General features: G+C 36.4%; 1 protein-coding gene across 5 annotated transcripts in view; it reads left to right on the top strand.

Annotated features, from left to right (window-relative positions):
* Positions 1-21,353, top strand: part of NALCN (sodium leak channel, non-selective) — a 309,491-nt gene that overhangs the window by 216,640 nt on the left and 71,498 nt on the right. For all 5 annotated transcript variants that reach the window (XM_036300871.1, XM_036300867.1, XM_036300869.1 and 2 more), the window contains 2 exons: positions 8,119-8,255; positions 9,500-9,641. In XM_036300871.1, the coding sequence (XP_036156764.1) occupies positions 8,119-8,255; positions 9,500-9,641 (279 nt within the window). The remainder of the gene's footprint in view (positions 1-8,118; positions 8,256-9,499; positions 9,642-21,353) is intronic.

Below are 21,353 nucleotides of genomic sequence, written 5' to 3' on the forward strand. Positions count from 1 at the left end.
CTTTTCTAATATGTTTTTATTTATTTTTTTTTAGAGAGGGAGGAAGGGAGTGGGATAGAGAGATAGAACCATCAATGAGAGAGAAACATCTGAGGGTCAAGTCTACAAGCTGGGCATGTGCCTCTGATCAGGAATAGAACTGTTGACCTCTTGGTTCAGAGGTCAACACTCAACCACTGAGCCACACTGGCAGAGCAGCTTTGGTTTTTATAGCACATTTCCCTTGAGTAATTCAAATTACAGGCAATATGCTATGTCACTTATATATCTGGCATTTATATAAAAGAATAAGGATTCCCTTTTTTCATTTGAGAACATTGAAATCCAGAGTGGCTGAGAGATTATAAAATTGAACAAAAGTTTAAATGCACATATTCTTACTTTTTTACTGTTTTTACTTAGAGGATATTGTCTCTTATGTTTTCTAAATCAAAAAGAGAGGACAGTTATATGAGAACACTATATATATTCTGAATTCCCTTTGGTATGGGCTTCATTCCTATTACTTACTAAATATTAATCTTATAACAGGAACCAAGCATCTAGTTTACATGAAACTTTAATTTCATCTGAAGTGAAGCAAAAAAAATGCATTTTTTATCATAATGAACATGTTTCAATGACTCAGTTAATTCCCTAATGGGAACAATTGTGTTTCAGTTGAATAACACAAGAAAGATATAATAAACATACAGGTTTTTGGACCTAGAAGAAAAGAAGACAAAAAAACATACAAAACAAAACTGTTCATTACTACTGTCTCTAAGAAATAATTAACTTTATTAATGACATTTTAAGGGACAATAATATAAGGAAAACTTATCCCTTTGATATAATTTGGCATGTTAGTTTTCCCCGCTTACTAACTTGTTAGTATTTTCTGCTAGCCTCGCCTTGTTGCAAATATTATTTATATTGCTGCCCAAGGTACCCTTCTGCATGACATGTAAAGCCTGTAAAGACCTTAGGTTTTAACAAGATCTTATGAGAGCATGAAAGTGAACATTCTGTGTGCTTCTTAGGGATGTCCAAAGATGGTGTAAATGCAACAGCCCAAGAGGGCTCTGCTGGCCTCCCAAACCAGGAAGCACAGCCACCCCTCAGTTCCCCAGTGTACCAGCTCCTCCGAGAACATCCCTCCTCTCCCCATTTCCTTCAAGCGTATGCTGTAAAGATGAATGAGCAACAGCTCTTGAATCTGTTGAGGGATGTAGAAAAGGAAAACACCACATGCCATTAATTAGTTATGAAATTACTTTGAACATTCTGGGGTGTCAGCTGTCACATAAAAATATAGCTTTTATGATCCATATGTAAACCAAGAAATGAGCCCTGCAATTTACATTCATAAAACCCCAATTTGACCTTGGAAGTACCAAGGATTTATTAAAAATTTTTGTAGAAGGGGAAAAACATCAAGGACTTAAGCACTTTTGAAAGGAAGCATTTTTAAAGGGTAGAGTATTGCTGTCTTGCAAGCAATCCTGTGGCCAAACAGACCTTTGCCCGGGATAAACATGAAAAGGTCTCCCCCCCAAGAAATTCTTTATGGAATTCAACAGGCTAGGGAGAGATATAGTTTATATTTATATATCAATGTTTTATAGTAACACAGGGATATTAATAAAAACCAACATGTTCGATCGTTCCTCCAGATAGCCCATCTGTTTTAACCCAGAAGCCCTGCCATTCGGGTTGTAAAATCACAGAGACAAAATAGCAAGAGAAACTTTCTTGAAAAATCGTAGTTTATACTTTAGGAAAAAACTCAATTCTGAATCACATGACAATTCTGTGTCATGTGTAACAGAAAAAAAAAAAAAAAAGCCATCATGCAAAGAAACAAAGAGAATTCTGCTTTAATCTACCCAGGTCACAAAGAGGAACTCCTTTCTCCAGATCAAAAATAATGTGATCGTTTTCATATACTGAACACTCAACAAATACTCTTCAGTCACGTTCACCCACAGATCTCTGCACGTCCAAACTAGCATGGACTAGATCCTAAAATGAGGACTCTTTTCCAAGTCTGAATGCTTTTTAAATTGTTTTTCTTTTTGAAAAACCACACCAAAAATTATAAAAATGCATAGTTAGTGTCATCCTTCCATTCAGTTATTTGTTGCAGCATTCGGAAAGGAACTGAAATGAAATACTGTTTGAATATTTTAACAGAAGAAAACACCGGCTGAAATGTGGAAGATTTAAGCGATGAGGCAGAACAGGGCATGTGTCATGCAGAGCAATTACACCCAACTCTCTGGAGAAGCACAAGGAAAGCAAAAGGCTTTCAGCCGCCCAATGGGTAATGATATCTCAGCAAGGCAGGTGCTGAGCCAGAGAATAGCACTGAGCTTAGATGATTTATATTTTTTAAAGCTCAAGGTTTGAATTTTTTTTCTTTGATTCCCATTTCTTTTTTGAAAATGTGTGTTTTTTTGCCCTGTGAGTCTGGTACAAAGCTATCATCCGATCTGTGGCAGCCAGACCTCATGCCCAGTGGAAGCCATTTCAAACTCCTTCCTTTATGCTGTTCTTTACATTAGTTTTTTGTTTTTCAGGGTAAAGAATAAAATCTTGGGATTCTCTGCGTTATGTTCCTCCCATCCAAGAATCATGATCTTTGAAATACTTTTTACATGAATAATTGCAATTAGAATTGCTATATGATAGGTCTGCTTTTGTGGTATAGTATAAAGATCTTAAATTATTATCCAGTTCTTATAATCCATATTATTCACTCATTGCCATCAAAGCAAATTTGATCTGGGAAAATCTCTGCTTATAAGCAAGGAGGGGAAAGCATTTGGATAAAAAGTAGAATACCATTTTATCACATATTAAGGAACTTTACAGTGGCTTCAAAATGCCATGAAATATTATTCTTTATCCTGTTTGCCTCAACCTCCTCACACTTTCCACCACCTACCCCCCCCCAACACACACACACACACACACACACACACACACTCACATCTTGCTCTTTTCTCTCTTTTTCTCTTTTTATATCTTAATTGTAATCATAGAATGGGTAAGGAGAAATGAACAAGGTTATGGTGATTAATAGCAGTGAAGTAAGGATTAAATGATTTTGCTCTACAGCATTATCTGCCCTTTTTTAAAAAAAAAAGTTTTTTACTGTCCTATAATAAACACATAGAAAGAGACATTTTGCTTAATTTTTACAAACTGAACACATACAGCGCACAAATAAAAAAAAAAAGAGTAAAGGCCCGTTAGGAACCCCTTCTCCATACACCCTTCCCTAGGTTATCTTCACCCCCATCCCTAGGTAACCGCTCTCCTGACGCTAAGCAGCATAGGTCGTTGCCTGTTTTTTATCTATAGAATTGGAATCATTCAGTATGTACTCTTGTTTTGTCTGATTGCCTTCACTTAACGTTATGTTGTGAAATTCATAACTGCTATTCAAAAAGAGGCCCCTTATTTAGTGACTTAGTAGAGAGGCTTGGTGTAGCTACCATTTGAGGAGCCACTCATCTTTCTGTTTGAACTGGCCCTCCTGCACATCTATGGAGCAGCAGTGCCTCATACTCAGGAAGAGGGTTGTAGTATCCTGAAGAAGCTTCTGAGTCATCAAAAACAGCTTCTCATTTGTTCTTTGTTCTTTTGCCATGCAATGATCAAACTCATGCTGAATTCTAATTTATTTATTCACTAATAGTTCTTGTGTTTTTACTCTCTAGAAGGTGCTATAAAGTAAATTTTAAAAAATTGAATCTGGTCCCTAAGGAGTTTGCAATTTTTAAGGAAGATAAGTAACTCTAATACAAATTAGAATAGGTTTTATTTTTAAAAACATATAGGTAATGTGATTAATTTTTATACTGGCAACCTAGATATGTTAAACATTATATTCTGGAATATTAGATTAATATACTAGTAAAATGTTATGTCTAAATTTATTCTAAGCATTCATCAGTAAGTTCATCAGTGGCAGACAGAAGTTCAGATTAAATGCCATAGAGTCAAATTTTATTCTCTTCTGTGAATCCAGGGACACCTATACTCCACACAAACACATTTATTTAATCAGTAAATAGATATCTTCTGCTTATCTCTCCATCCTTCAGGGAATATTTAAAATCCTTTCTTTTCTCAGTTATCTGCTAGAGAGTTTAGTTCTGCCACCGGATTAGTATAATCATTTATTCAACAAATCTTTGTTTAGCTTACTTTGTGTAAAATATAGTGACAGGCCCTGGATATGAAATTATGAAAAAACCCCACACTATCCTTGCCCTCCTAACATTTATAGTCTCAGGAAAGAGATACAGTGTTCAGAGATATAGTATGGTCACATACTATAATTTCAAATAATGCTCTATGTAGTGAATTTAATAGTGCCCCCCCCCCCAAAAAAAAAATTCATGTCCTCCCAGAACCTCAGAATGGGATCTTATTTGGAAATCAGATTTTTGCTAATGTAATCAGTTAAAATCACACTGGTTTAGGGTGGACCCCGATTTCAGTGATCGGTGTTTTGGTAAGAGAAAAGAGAAAGATTCAGATAGAAAGACAGAAACAGAGGGGCAAGAAGGCATTTTGAGGACACAGGCATATATTGAAGGGATGCAGCCACAAGGCAAGAAACACCAAGGACATGAGAAGCTTGGAAAAGTCAAGGAATGATTCTTCCCAAGAGCCTTCTGAGAGAGCATGGCCTTCTGGGACTTTGATTTAGGAACTCTAGCCTCCAGAGCACTGAAAAAACAAATTTCTGTTATTTTAAGATACCAATCTTGAGATAATTTGTTATAGCAGTCATAGGAAGCTAATACAATATGTATTAGATTGAGCCGTAAGAAATTGCCTATTTTGGGGTGCTTTGACCTACACAAACAACAATATAGTCCAACCCAATATGCTATGAGGATGACCTTGTTGGTCACAGAAAGCTTCTCTGAAGAATTGGTAACGGAACTGAAATCAGAAGAACAAGTAGAAAAAGTTGATGAAGAATAAAAAAGAAAGGGGAGGAGAAGAGCTCCCAACAGAGGGACCAGCATGTGCAAAGCCTCTGAGGCAGAGGGTCCAGACAATTTTGAGGAACTAGAAGATGATATGTAGGCAGAGAGCCAGATGAGGCTGGACAGATAGGGAGTAGCTAAATCGGTATTAACTCGGAAAGATTGAGAGTTTTGAGAGCAATGGAACACCATTGAAGGGTTTAAGCAAGAAGGTGAGAATACTACGAGGGCCACAGGGTGGAGAACAGATTCGAAGGAGCCAAACCAGATGGGAAGACCATGGAAGCTAGTACAGGAGCCCAGGTGGTATCTTTAACCAGAAAAGTATTGGTAGGGATCGAGAGAATGGACACGCATAGAGGCTTTTAGAAAAGAGCCTCATGTTTTTGTTTTGATGATATCTCCTGATTAATATACCATTTGCTCTTGAGTCTTTTGAACATTTAATTCTCATAAATGTATATACCAGTGTTGGTACCTATAGATCCCATATGTTGACTAACAGTTAGGTGTAGCCATTCTGCTGCCCAAGAAGTCTCTGAAAGTAGAAGTAGCATCTTCATTTTTTTTTCTTATTTGTCTCTTTGCTCCTCACCTGTGTATCCAGCACTTTGTTTATATCTTGGCTAGAGTAGCTCTTCTATTTTATTGTCATAATCTGTTTTTATAACCATCTATTCGTTATAATGTGGATTCTGTGAGGGTAAATGCTGTGTCTTAGTTATTTTTCTAGCCCCAGAACTTAACAATGACCTGGCCTCTAGGATTTGATTTTTAAGTGACTGCATCAATGTATAAATAAATCTATCGGCAAATGCATGAACTAAATACCTTAGTTCTGCTCTATCTTCTCCGCTTTTCAGGTCTCTTTCTTTGGCCTCATATAATTGTCTTTCTTTCTGGTCTGACTTAACTTACTAACTGCTTTTTCTTTTTCAGTATACTCTACTTAGTTGTGTCAATGAGCTTTTAGAAAAGAAGTCTCTTTTTCATGAACATCTTTGTTTATGTGTGGAACCCTTTTTCTAATCGCCTACACCTCATGGACAGGCTAGTCATTTTGTTTTGTGCCTTTGGGAGCTAATCCTTTATCACTGTCATTATCATAACCATCAAATTATTTAGAACGTGCTGTGCTCAGTGCTCCATTTTGGGAGGGAGGGAGGCAATGAGCAGGAGCAACCCCTTCCCTAAATGAGATTACCACCTATGACAGGAAACCAGACAAGCGACAGAATTAAATAAAACATAGAAATGGCAAAAGTGAATTGTTTCTATTATGTGAAACAAAGATGTTCGATTTTGTAGTACAATGAGAAAAAGGGCACATTTCTCTGATCTAGAAATGAAACAAATAATCTCACTATGGCTTACAACCAATTGGACAACTGCGCCAAATATTGTATTAAAATTGTGATGTTCTCCAAAAATGCAGCCTCATGTTTTCTCTGGTCAGTTGGGATATCCCCCATATGGGTACAAGGCAGCTGCTACCTGTCTTCCTGTTATAAGAACTCTTACGGTAATCTTTCCGCAAACACAAGACAAATTGTAATTATAGAGGAAAAGCATACTCAACAAGAGATAAGAAGCTGATGGTCTTGGAATCATCATAACCTGACTAAAAAGGCTGCCTGAATTAGATGTACTCGTCATACAGAATCCATGTTCAAAGATGCAGGTTGCAGAGTCAGGACAGGAGAGAGGGTGGACCAGCAGAGGTGAATTCCGTCTGTACAAAGGTCAGGGAGGAAGGGAATGGTCAAGAGCAGTAAGGAAGGGCCTCAAGAGAAGCCAGCCATGGGAGGGGAAAGAAGGGAGGATGAGCAAGTGTGGAAGCCACTACATCATATTTCAAGCAGAATTTTGCCAGCCAAGTCCATTCTTACGATGTCTCCTTCGCTCAGCGTTGGTTCCAGTTTGTGATGTTAAGCCTTGGCTTCCCTGAATCCTGATTTGTAGAAATATAAAAACCAATCAGAAAGAATATATGCACCCCCATGTTCATAGCAGCATTGTTTACAATAGCTAAGAGCTGGAGACAGCCCAAGTACCCATCAGTAGATGAGTGGATAAATAAGCTGTGGTACATTTACACCATGGACTTCAAAAAGGAGATCTTATCCTTTTGCGACAGCACGGATGTACCTGTAGACTGTTATGCTAAGTGAAATAAGCCAGTTAGAGAAAGACAAATATTACGTGATCTCACTTATGTGTGGAATCCAATGAACAAAATAAACTGACAAACATAATACATCTAGAGGCATGGCTACATGGAACAAAGTAACAGATCTCAATGTAGAGGAGGGTAGAGGGGACAGGAAGAGATTAACCAAAAAATATATCTTCATATGTGCATAACCCATAGACACAGACAATAGTGTGGGGAAGGCTTGGGAGGAGGGTTTGGGTGGAGTGAGGAAAAAGGGGCAAAATGGGGATCATCTGTGATACTGTCAATGATCAAATTTAAAAAAAAATTTAAACCATCTTATAGAAAAACAAATGCATACATACATACATGCATACATACCATTTGCTTATCATTTCTTATAGAGATACTTAATAGCACATAATGTAATAATTCCCAACCATCTTTTTTACTATATAGAAAACTCTTCTGTGTTGTTTCCATTTTGAGCTTTTCTTTTTAATCTGCTACAATAAGTGACCAATTTTCTTCACATTTTCCCTCTTTTCAAATAGTGCTACTTAGGATTTTCATTTATTATTTTATCCATTTGGATTCTAATTCTAGCACACAATTATAAAACACATTTTGTTTGGTTATGTTAGTGATAAATAAGTCAACAATAAAAAATGTTTGGTATGAAAAGGGGCCTACATTTGGGAATAAAACCACATAATTTTTTTTCTTCTAATTTTTTTTTTCTGGTTTAGATTTTTGTTTAGTTTTGGTTTTGTTTTGGTTTTCCCATGCTCAGTTTGAGCGCTCAGAGAGCAGCGGAGGGCAGGGACAGAAGTATACTTGGTAGCTCTTTGCTGCCATCTACTGTGTCTTCATGTAACAACTCTTGTTTCTTTGATTCAAAAAAATTCATAATCTATGACTTACAGCACTATAGTTTCCTCCCTTTTCTCCTTCTTTCTATTTTTTCTTTAGTTAAAGCAAAGTGAAGCAAATGCAGATACCAAAGAAAAACTCCCTCTGCGTCTTCGAATCTTTGAGAAATTTCCAAACAGACCGCAGATGGTGAAAATCTCAAAGCTTCCTTCAGATTTTACAGTTCCTAAAATCAGGTATGAACGTATTTCTTTGTTTATCTCAAATATACTGTAAATGACTCATCTTACATCTGATTCAGCCCTTCTTTCAAACTCATGTGGTTGTGGATTTTTTAAAGTTATTCTCTGTCTTTCTACTCACTCTGTGTTTAAAAACCATTGACCCCTTTACGCAGTATACTCAGAGCAGTGTCATCTGACAAGTATATTAGCCTTAGCAAGAAGGCTGCTACCCACTGCTCCTCCCTGAGATGCTCCTCGGGGATTTGACTTCCCAGGTAACTGGCGAAGGTCATTGAGGTCACAGAGATGGCAGATAGACATCCATCTCTGACCCTCAACTGAGGCCCTTCTGTTTTCAAATCCATAGAGAAATGGCACTGGCAGGTTTCCGTACTACTGTAACAGCATTGTCTAGGGTGCCATGTCTGATTACAATATAATTTGTCTTCCTCTTTTTGATAGAAGAACCATGGCATTACTCACTCACGCCAATTTGATTTTCTACCATTTTGCCCTCCAATTACACAGTTGCATAGAAGATGCTTTAAAACACTTATTTTAAAAAATTAAAGGAAATTCTTTCAGTTATAAGTCAAAAATTACAAACAGAACCAGGGTACTATGAAATATGACCTTATTATGTAACTGGTTTTAAAAACAATTCTATGGGGCCGTTATAAAAGTATGAGACTAGAGGTGGCACAATAATATTTAAAATTCAAATAGAAATATATTTTGCATTTCTGATTATTTAAAAAATTTAAAAGCTGAAAATATGAGGTATAAAAGACATGTAAATTAGATACAAGATTAGTGGTTATTTGAAAAGATGTTATGTGAATTCTCACCATGCTGTAGAGATCAGATGAAGTAACTTTTTTTGAGTTATTTTGAGTCTTTAAATGCAAAATTATCTCTCAGAGATTCTTAAAATGATTGGAAGTTCAGAGAAATGAACTAATTCTTTCAAGTCTTTGAAGGGGAAAAAGTATCTTACTAACACAATAGGATTAAAAGATACTATGAATTACCAAACTCATAGTATCTTTTAAGTTATTTCAGGGACATTACCTTTGTAAAGCAGTAATGACCAAGATTTAGGAAACTTTCTCTAAATTCATTACTTTGGTAATTCATCTATGGCATATCTTGTTGTCTACGAACTTTGTCAGTGCTTTATTATAGCTTAAGCAAAATGCCACCACGTGCTCCATCTCATCAATAATGCTTCATGTATGTCTACTTCATTTGCAAAGGGAAAGTTTTATGAAGCAGTTTATTGATCGCCAGCAACAGGACACTTGCTGCCTCTTAAGAAGCCTTCCGTCAGCCTCTTCCTCATCGTGTGATCACTCCAAACGGTCTGCAATTGAGGACAACAAATACATTGACCAAAAAGTAAGCACCACTGTCTCTAATAACCACATTTTTCTTAAGCGCATATGTTAGAGGACGAAACCACAGAACTGTGTGGGGTTCTGAAATCGAATGTCTCAGGAAAATAACGAGAAACATTTATTTGTAGAAGGAATCATTACATCTAACATTGCTTAGTTTATAAATTTAAATTTTGGATTTCTATAAGTGAGCATTCGAGCCATGCCATGTAGCAGAAGTGTGACTTGGAATAGGTCAGTTCCCTCCTCTAACCTGCATTTTCTCACCTGCAGCAGGAAGGGCTCAGGTCTCTACGGTTCAGCCCAGGTTTAACGGTTGCCTGTCTGTTGCCTTTTGCAAGAAACCATGTTTATTTCAGTTGTTATACTCCAGGGAGAATAACCAGAGCAAGTTTCTCTAAAATCAGTCAAAATAATTACCACTTACTGAGTGCTTAGAAAGTGGCAGGAATTTTCTTAGACACATTATCTAACTCATGCTCTGATTTGCCTATTTCTTTGCCATTTGAAAAGTGATATGGAATTTTTTTTCTCATCTTCCACTGTTAGAACATGAAAGATCAATGATTAAATGAGATTAAAGATGAGAGTTTGCAAAGGCATCTAATTTACTTGCAAGTATTTCTCCTCGTAAGTCTTAGTTTATTTTTCATTTCTTTAAATCCTCGATGCCCTTTTTGTTTATAATCAAATACATATTTCTCTATCATCATGTAAAAATAAAATACCAACTCTTTCATTTTCCAACATTCTCTGTTTCTCCCCCCGATTTCCCTCCTACCCCATAGGGGTTATATTATCAGAGTACCTTTGCTTTTCTCCTCTCCTTCTTTCCCACCAGCCCCTACTCAAACTTGAACTTCTCCCCCTTATCATCCCCCTGCCAATTCCTCTGTTTTCTGCTGTAGTTTAGTGATTATGTTCTCAATTATTATGATCATCATTTCTTTTGCAACGTGTCTGTTCTTGTTCAAGGATTTTTATTTATTTACTAGAGGCCCGATGCATGAAATTCATGCAAGGGCCTTGGCCCCTACCACTGCGGCAGCCACCTCTGCCTCAGCCCCCCACCTGCTGCAGCTTTGTCTGGAAGGAAGTACGTCCAGAAGGACATCGGTCTAATTAGTATATTATGCTTTTATTACTATAGATTTTCTTTTAATCATCAAAGGATTTCATTCTTCTATAGCATAGATTCCAACATTATAGATTGAGAATCTAATGTCAATTTCTTTTTTTTTCTTCACTTGAAAGATTTATGTTGTTGTTGGTTGGTTGGTTTTCTGATTTCTTGGGGGAAGCTTGTAAGACTTTCTGAGCATCCTTAGAGTTCAGAACTTTACTGTGATATACTTTGTATGCCTTTTATCATTTGAACTGTCCAAATTAGGAAGTCTTCTCAGTTGGCAGACTAAGATATTTGTCAGGAAAATGTTTATTATTTATTCAATTATTACTTTTCCATCTACTCTTTTTTTTCCCCCTCCTCATTTTCTCTTATGATTGTTGTCTCTCTATTTTTCTTCTGTGCTTTAAAATATTTGTTCAGCTTGATCTTCCAGGTCACTAATTTTGTCTCAACTAAGATCATCCTTTGCTTTTAAATTTTGAGTGACAAGTTATGAAATGTGTGTGTGTGTGCACACTTGCATATGCAGTACTCTTAACTCACCTTAAAGACTTAAACTCTTTTTATTATTATTAAATATGTCTCCTTTATTCTCCACAATTATATTTCACTCAATACTATGTATAGGGCATGGATGCAAAAGTTCATATGTCAGCTAATAATCTGGTGAGAGGATAAAAATGGCCTGGTTTCATCCAATGAGTCTGAAATTGCATTTTACATACTAGGAATGCTTATTTCCTAAATTTTATTTCAAAAGATGTTAAGCCAGAGGTGTGAACTGAACCCTCACATAGGGTTGTGGCCAGCTCTCTCCAGGAAGAGTGTGGAGAGCTGATATCATTTATGCCCAAAGTGTGAAATCCAGAACATGCTTTTTAAAAATCACTAGTAACATTATCCCACTGGAAACACAAAACCCTATGTAATAAAAGGCTAATATGCAAATTGTCCCCTCGACCGGGAGTTCAACCAGGGGGCAGGGCCGGCCAGCCAACCACCGTAGCCCCTCCCCCTGCCAGCCTGTCCCTATCGGCCCCTATCAGGGCAGGCCGGCAGACCCCACCCATGCACAAATTCGTGCACTGGGCCTCTAGTTAAATTATAGTCCAGAAAACATATTTTCTCTCTAAAAGGAAACATAATGTTTTTCAAAAATTTGAACAGCATGTTTTGAAATAGGTAAGGAAAATATTTAAAAGATTCTTGGCAGGTGTGGAGGGTTGTGAGTGGAGTTTAAGGAGAATTTGTCATACCCTTTTGTGTGCCACCAGCATCTCTCCTAGGGGATCTTTGTCTTGGGTTACACTCAGAGAACATATGCCATTTCTGATTTCTTTGTGTCCTTATATTTTGGGGGCTTTTAAAAAATCTTCTCATTTAACAGTTATCTTTAATTAACTGAAAGTAAGAGGATAATTATAGTTGTATTCTGTAATCTTATACTTGAGCCTCCCTCATAATCTCCTAAAATACAGTGAACTGGCAATACCCTGCTTCTTGGTGATAGCCAAGTCACTCAGCATCTAAAAGAAACTAGAATTGTTGAAGAGGGTTGGCAGTCCCCAATCTATAAGGTCAGTTGATTGAAACATACAATACAGGATCTTATATAAGAAAAATAAATTGTCAATAATGGTTAGGCTACCCTTCATTCCCATGAAAGCCTAGTTGGAATAATATTGTTTATCCCCTTAACAGCCTTCGTGATCTGGGTAAATGCTGCAATGCAGAAAGTGGGATATAGAGAATGTATTTTCTCTTCATCTTAGTGGCTGCTACCCAGTGTGGCAGCAGCAAGAAGACTTACCCGTGTGGCCATCCATTCTTAAAGCTTAGGTTGCCAGAAAAGTAAACTTAATAACATCTTTCACTTCAGCTCCATCAGTTACTGGAGTTCTTCGTAAATACTTAGGACTCATCATCCTTGTTGAGTGCCACTTGGGCCAGGGAACTCAAACCAGACAATCCCACCCACTGAACATCAGTGGTGAAGATGTGCAGGAAGCAGAAATCAGAGAGAAAGCAGTTTGGTATTTTCAGTTTTTAATATGGCAAGCCCTTTTCACTTTTATTAAGAAACCCTAGAGCCACTTAAAAGCAAAAATACATAAACACCAACAAAAATCCTGAACAGAGATTAGCTCCCCAGTAAAGTATTAGGAAATTTCCATTACAATCCTAGTTGTCTTCGGAAATTCCAGTCACTGTCATATGGATGGCAAGGCACTTCACCTTATGTGAAAAAAATTCTTCCAACACCAACACAATTGGAGACTGTTTTTCCTCAAAGAGTAGTAAGAAATAAAAAGAAAATGAAAGTCTGGCTTATCAGAGATTCTATAATATGACAAAGAAACAATAAAATAAAACCTTTCCCTTAATGATTACCGGGAAGGGGAAACTTCACTACCCTACAGGGAAGCACTTTTGCCAGGGAAAACAGAGTCCCAGGAAACTAAAGATCACAAGTGAAGCAGGGGAAAAAAGACCAAACCTGACAACAAAGGCTAAGGGGCAGGGGGAGTGAGAGTGATTAAGCCAGTGGTCGGCAAACTCATTAGTCAACAGAGCCAAATATCAACAGTACAATGACTGAAATTTCTTTTGAGAGCCAAATTTTTTAAACTTAAACTATATAGGTAGATACATTGTTATTAACTTAATTAGGGTACTTCTAAGTTGGCCTTTGCTAAAAACGTCCTCAATCTGCTTGAGGTACTTTCCCTGAGGTCAACCCCTTCCAACTCTCCCATCCACACTCCTCTTGTATACTTGTTAAGCAATGCAGGAAACACAAAAGCACATGTAAGGCAAGGTTTTCTCAGAGTAATTACCCTGGGTTTAAACATCCATAAGCAATTCCTATGGCAGTCTCACTTTGCAGAGGTCATGCTTTTAAAATAGCCGTGTTCAGTTACCTTTATCATGTGGTTTAACATACTTGTTCTTTTCCTTGTAAACAATAAGGAGACAAAAATGTAAAAGCCTTAAGCCATTGTTGAGGCCTGCCCAGATCCTACAGTAGAAAGGATAAATCTGCAAATCTTGAGAGGAGTTTTTCTAGTTTCCAGGCAGAAGAAAATCAGTCAGTGGTTTTCTACCTATTTTTTTTTCCTCCATATTATTGAAATTAAATCCTGGATTTATTAAGTTGAGTGCTTGTTAATAAACTGAGACGTAACTTGGCTTTCCAATAACTCTAGTTAACAAAAGCAGCCCAGTCAGTCCTCAGACGTGAATCATCTCTCATCAAAGTCAAGATTCCACTATAGTTGGATCAGGGCACTCAAGTTGTTCTTTAACTGAGCTACGTGATCTTTCTGTCCTGCTGTCCTGGATGGCGTGCCATATCTGGGATCAAAATCTACAATGGTCTGAAGAAAATGAGTAAACTCACAGAGTTCTATCAGCCTGAGGCCCAGGGAGGGATTGGGGCTGTCCCAGCCAACTCCTATACAGTGCCAGAACCCATATGTGTAAGAACAGTGAATATTTCTCAAATATTCTGCTCATAAGTAATTATGATTAGTGGACATTTGGTCCCCTCTAAAACATCCATAGAGGCATTTGTTCTGCACAGTTAATAAAAATCTCACTCTTCTGCAACGTTCGAACCCCTACCCCTCTACCTAACCCATGTGCTGTTACCAGCTAGGTTACCAAGGCCAGAAGAGTTATTATTGACAATACAGCCACAACACAGTTATTGGACCAATAAAACATGATAGTATTTTTATGGATTAATCCTGTAGACCAAGAGTATAAATACATCTTATATTTGAACCCAGTGGCATTTTTCTCTGTGTGGACACTTGACAGAATCAAATATTAAGGACCATTTGGGGTGGACCAGATGTCTCCATGGACATTTTGAACAGGACATATATGTCCTGCAATGGCCTTTTACCTGCCTCCTTTCTGCCAAGCATATAGCAAGTTCCACATTAAGTCTTCACAATTAGCATTTATGCATGTACAAAATAGGAGGAAAACAATAAAAGTAATTGCTGTGTTTTGTTTACCCTTTCATTTGCATAACTCTTCAACATTCACTCATTCAACCAACATGTATGAAGCACCTGTCTTTCCTCTGGCATTTTCCTGGGTCCTGGGAATTCAACAGTGCCCTCTAGAAGCTTATAATCTAAAGGAAGGAACACATGTAAATGGATGAAAATAAAAAGAATTACAGGAACATGAGACAAGACCTAAGTCCTCCTTACGGGAGAAGAAAGATTGAGCGATACAGGAGGAAGGTGCTCCAGGCAGAGAGGAAGGCATGTGGAAGGACACGGAAAGCATAACATGCTTGACATGTGAGAAGCAGAGTAGAATAGAGATGAAGTGATATAGCTTTCAATCTCACCTATAAAATAGAGATTTTTATTTTTAAGGTTTTTATGATGATTTAAAAATATATGTGAAGTGCACCTAGCATATGTGCCTATCATACAAGAAAAGAAAGGTTATTGATATTAAATTATACTGTGAAGTCAGACTCAGCAAATAGACTTGTATTAATCAATCCAGGCAAATGACTTTACTTAAATTAACCTTCAGCTGTAACAGTCTAGTTGAGCACAATATATTAAGTCCTGCTTTATTTTCCTTATTGTCCACAAATCTGATTTTTTTTTTTTAGTCTGATTTTTAATGACATTTTAGTTACTAACCTCCATTGCCTGTCTAGTGTCTTAGACTCTCAAAAAGTAAATTAAATTGTTCTGGAAAGATTTGCTCTTCACAAAGCTTTGTTGGTTGCCATTCAGCACTTTGTAATTTTCTGTGTGATTTATAGAGTATTCGATGATTTGTTCCAGGAACTCCACACATAGCAAGTTATTCAGCTTCGTCTGTAATTTCCAGGATGAACATTTACTCACTTTTAAAAAGAGAACAGCCCATTTTTATCTTTAGGGCTTTTGCTCTTCTGAAAGAATCTTCTAAAATGACAGCTTAGCATCTCTACAGTGTCATTCAAGATATTTCTCTAGGACAGTGGTCTGCAAACTGCGGTTCACGAGCCACATGCGGCTCTTTGGCCCCTTCAGTGTGGCTCTTCCACAAAATACCTCGTGCGGGCATGCACAAACAGTGCGATTGAAACTTTGTGGCCCATGCGCAGAAGTCAGTGTTTTGTGGAAGAGCCACACTCAAGGGGCCAAAGAGCCGCATGTGGCTTGTGAGCCCCAGTTTGCCGACCACTGCTCTAGGAGATAGTATGATACTGCCACCTAACCAGGGCCTGTATCCCAAAGATGCCATGTAGTGTGGTCCAAGAGAAGGAAGAATTGGTGGTCATCAGACCAAATATGAAAACCCTATCTATGCACTTGTCTCTTTAGCATAAAAATGTTTTAGTATTTCATTGATTGTCCATCTAGTTACAATCATGGAGCAGAAACAAAAAACATAATATAAGGGAAAACTTTGTTTTTATTCTTATTGATCTTTGCGGTTTTAGCTCAGATTAAAATACAGCTGCATTTGAGTACACATTCTTTCATCTGACAGTCATTTATTGAGGATCTTTAAATGCAAACAGTGTGCTGGGTCCTGGGTAAAAAACACATTTTACTGCTTTTAACTAACAGGAAAGTAGGAATTCCCTATCAGTGATTTTTTTAAAAGAACATTTAATCGTGTGGTCATTTTTAGTTTGAGGTTATATGTAATTTGTTTGCATTCCTTTTATGTACATGCATTGAGAGTCAAAGTAAATCAGTCTAGGATTACACATCTTTTATAGGCAATACGGAAGGCTTTTACTCAAGAGGCTTTGGTACTGTCTCCAAAACAGGTGTCAGAGAGCTGAGGTTGCAGCTAAACCTATATATGAAATTTACATTTGTTTCTACTTCTGAGTATAGTTTTGCTTGTAAGTTCTGTCTCCCATTAAGTGATGTGGCAACCTCAACGAGTTGTAGTTTCTGCTGCTGATGATGTTCTTGTTATTTGGACCTGAAGTTCACACACAACTGAATCATAATTGGAGACCTGCTCCCTTGCATTACACTACCATGGATTTTAAATGCACAAACAGCTGCATGGTTACGAGCATCTGGCATTTTCTCCCAGAATCATAAATTCCTTCATTTTTTAAAAAAATCTCTGCAGATTTTCAATCTTTGCCTTTCTGTTTATATGAGCTATAACCTTAAAGTCATTTTATCTTTTACTTCTATAATTTAAATTTAACTACCATATGTTACAGTTTCTTACCAATAAGCACTGTATATTAAACACAGCTATTTTTTTTCAATAATTGAGGATATCGCCATCCCCTCATTTTTTGTATCATCAGTATCATTACATTAGTCCAGTGGTCAGCAAACTCATTAGTCAACAGAGCCAAATATCAACAGTACAACGATTGAAATTTCTTTTGAGAGCCAAATTTTTTAAACTTAAACTATATAAGTAGGTACATTATTATTAACTTATTTAGGGTACTCCTAAGGCTTAGGAAGAGCCACACTCAAGGGCCAAGGAGCCGCATGTGGCTCGCGAGCCACAGTTTGCCGACCACTGCTCTAGTCTAGCTGATGTAAGGTGTAGAAGATTTGGCCAAATCTGCAATGACAGGCTACTACCTTAGTGACTAATGCATTGTCATAAAATTCAAGTACAAAAAAGTCAAGCCAATTAAGTTTCCAGTCATTTAGTTTCTTTCTAGTTGTGCAATGTTTTTCTATATCTCAAGTGAATTGATACATTTCAAACCAACTAGTGCCCCCTTGTAATTTTTATGTCATTCACATTTATTTCAAGGATTCCTTTTGTTAGAAAAAAAATGTGTAGAACAGAAAAGAGAGTCATTTTTGTTGTTGTTGTTGTTGTTGTTATTAATTCTCATCCAATGATATTTTTCCATTGATTTTTAGAGAGAGTGGAAGGGAGTGGGAGAAACATAGAGAGAATCAATGTGAGAGAAACACATCAATTGGTTGTTTCCCACATGTACTCTGGCCAGGGCCGGGGATCGAGCCTGCAACTAAGGTACATGCCATTGACTAGAATTGAACCCAGGACCCTTCAGTCTGTGGGCCAATGCTCTATCCACTGAGCCAAAACCTCTAGGGCAAGTCATCTTTTAATATTAAGAAGTTTATTCATTCTTGAAATATATTTCAAAAACAAACTATGTGCAGTGAAGGGAAATATAATGGACAAGAAATATACAATCCTTACCATATGGAACATATGACCTAGTGAAATTAACAGAAAGATAAAAAGATGTGTCATATACAGAGCAGGGATTGACATGTATGGGGTTCCCAGGAGCCCAAAGAAGGAGTGAAGATGTGTGTGTGTGTGTGTGTGTATGCATGCACATGCACACATACACATTTATATTTATATATTTTAACTTTTATTCCTGGTGTGTTTTTTCAGGATTCAGAATTTACAGTGTTGAAATAATTTAAAATCAGAAATCTATCATCCCTTTTTACAAAATTCACATTCTAAGACATATTTGATATAATGCTATTCACCTGTATGTACATTATAATATGACTTTTGATCTTGCTGCCACCTACACCAAATTTTAAAATGTTTTTTTTTCCAAGCATAATGTCAATTTTATAAAAACTTTACTTTATAGAAAGATCTTGCCATACACATGATCTGTCATATGCACCTTGATACTAATTTTCAGTTCACAGGTGCATGAAAAATTCAAATATAGACAAATGAGGCATCAGCCTATGTAATTTAAGTAATTGCTTATTTTTAATTATTATATTTTATGTGGGAGACTTATTCAATAAAGTGGCTCATAACAATAATTACACAATACCTTTCCAGCAGAAATGACATGCATCAAGCCCTGCTCATTGAACCTTGATTTTGTGCTTTATCGTCATATATTTTTAAAAGATTTTGTATTGGTTCTTTAGAGAGAGAGGAATGGAGAGGGAGGCAGAAAGAGAAATGTCGATGCAAGCGTGAAATGCTGATCGGCTGCTTCCGGCACCTGGGATCGAGCTTGAAACCTGGACATGTGCCCAAACTGGGAATTGAACCAGCAACCCTTCAGTACACAGGATGATGCCCAACCAACTTAGCCACGCTGGCCAGGGCTATGATCATATTTTTATAAACATTTTCCTATAATTATCAATCCATTAATATTTTTAAAAGTGAGAAAATAAAAATAGGGCCTTTACACCTTTTCCCAATTAGAAACAGAAATGTATTGTTAGCAACTCCAAATCAGAAAAGTTAGTCAAATACGTATAGTATTTGTTGTTTTCTTTCTCAAATAAATATTAATGGCTTCATTTTAAAGTGAAACTACTATTTTTTATATCTAAGCACTGCACCACTCCAAAAGAATCTGATATTCCCTAATGGGTCTGTGGTTACTCGCAGGTGTTTGAATAAATTGAATTAATATCCTACTTAATTGAAAGACTTGATAGGGCCCTGATTTTAAGGAATCAGTAAATGTATAATATAAATACTTATAACCATACTGGCTTTAATGGCTTAGAAAAGTTCATTGATCTCTTTTAGTGTTTCAGGATTGTTATTCTGGAAATAAATTGGGCATATATAGATAGAATAAAGAAAAAATTGGCTAGTACAGATTTTACAGTAGGATATAGGATAAAGAAGAACTTACATGTGAGTAAAGCAAATCTTTCAAGTCAAGCAGACAATATTACAGTATTGTATGGAAAACGCTTTTTTAATACTGTTAGACCTAATGGCATCTTTTCCATTGTTTTTTTTAGAGTGAAAGGGTGGGGGGGGGGGGGGAGAGAGAAACATCACATCGATTGATTACCTCTTGCAACCAAGGATCAAACCTGCAACCCAGGTACATGCCCTTGACTGTGAATCAAACCCACAACCCTTCGGTGCACACGCCAGTGCTCTAACCATTGCATAACACCAGCCAGGACAAACCTAGTGACATTTTACATAGACACCATGATGTAGTGAAAAGATAGGAACATTGAAGCTAATCCAGAGCTCTAATCATAATTCTGCAGTTATTATCTTGGTAACCTTAGACAACCTAATTTCTATGAACCTCTAATTTCTTATTTGTAAAAGAAATAATAATATCTACCTATGAGGATTAATTTTAAGAATAAGTTTAAACTATTTATATACCATCTCAACACATGATCAAAGAGCTAAATAAATTAATAAAGATTTATAGGATATGAAATACACAATTGACCAGTTTTATGTAATAGTCATTTATACAGTTCTTCATTCAATGACCAGAGGTTACACATTCTGATATAAGAACACACGACTGATTTACAAAACATGACCACTTATTGTGTCACAAAGAAATTCTAAATATAAACCAAATTAATATCCCAGAGAAGAAATTATTTAACCAAGATGTAATAAAATTAGAAACCAAATAATAACCACAGTAGATACCCACACATTTGGAAATTTTAAAACCACTCCTAAATAACTGAGGGAGTATAGAAGAAACCACAATGGAAATAAAAAGTATCTAGAACTGAAAAATAATGACTGTGATATGTATCAAATTTGTGAGAATTAGCTAAAGGCATTTTTTCAAGGGAAAATATAGCCTTGTATATTTAGTAAACATAGAAAGGCTGACAATATTCCAAGTATTCAATCAAATATTTAGAATAATATCAACCATGAAAACAGCAGAAGGAAAGAAATAATAAAGATAAAAGCAGATATTAGTCAAATGAGGGAAAAAGCAATAAATAATATCAATAAAACTAAAATTTTGTTCCTTGAAAAGACTAATACAAGTTATAAATCTGCATCATATTCAACAAAAAATTAAGAAGCCTTAAGTTTACAAGTGGCAAAAGAATGTTAACAAGATGTAAGAATGTAAGTAATGTAAGATATCAGTAATATTGTTCTCACAAACCATTCCTGAGGAAACTACTAAAAAACATGCTTTGGACAACCAAAATGAACTCCAAAAATGACCCTAAGACATTGACATAAGAAGCAGTGGTAAGCATTCAAGATATAATTAAATGACTACATGAGAATTAAAATGAAGAATAAAAAATGTAATAGCTATTTGCTCTGCTCTGCTAATATGAGCACAGTACTTATATACAAATAAAAGAGGAGAACGGGAAGAATATATAAAAACACTTTAAAAATATTCCTTAATTTTATTTTTGTTTTAGAATTGGTATTGTAATTCTGAGATACTGTCTATGAAATGTGAAATAAAACTAATGAGTAATTATGAGATAATCTAATTCTGTCATCCTCTATGTCCTTGATAATCAAGAGTCTTAATGGGGCAGGAAGGAGATATTGATGTCATATAGAAGAGATTAGGTAAAAACTTTATGTCCTGAATTTAAATGGAAAATAGTAGAATAATCTCAGGCAAAATCCTCAAAACAATGAATAACTGCGTCAATGATTGTCATTGGAGTCTAGATTATGAACTTGAAACACCATTTCTCAATAAATAAACCAGAGCTTTTCAGAGAAAGTTGTTGATTTGGAATAGAACATGTATAAGATGAGTTTGGAACAACTTGTCATAGCTGAGAACAAGGGAGCTTTGCCAAAGATTACTAGAGTCTCATCAAAAGA

The sequence above is a fragment of the Myotis myotis genome, unplaced genomic scaffold (assembly GCF_014108235.1).
Source record: "Myotis myotis isolate mMyoMyo1 unplaced genomic scaffold, mMyoMyo1.p scaffold_m19_p_3, whole genome shotgun sequence".
In the NCBI taxonomy this organism is placed as follows: domain Eukaryota; kingdom Metazoa; phylum Chordata; class Mammalia; order Chiroptera; family Vespertilionidae; genus Myotis; species Myotis myotis.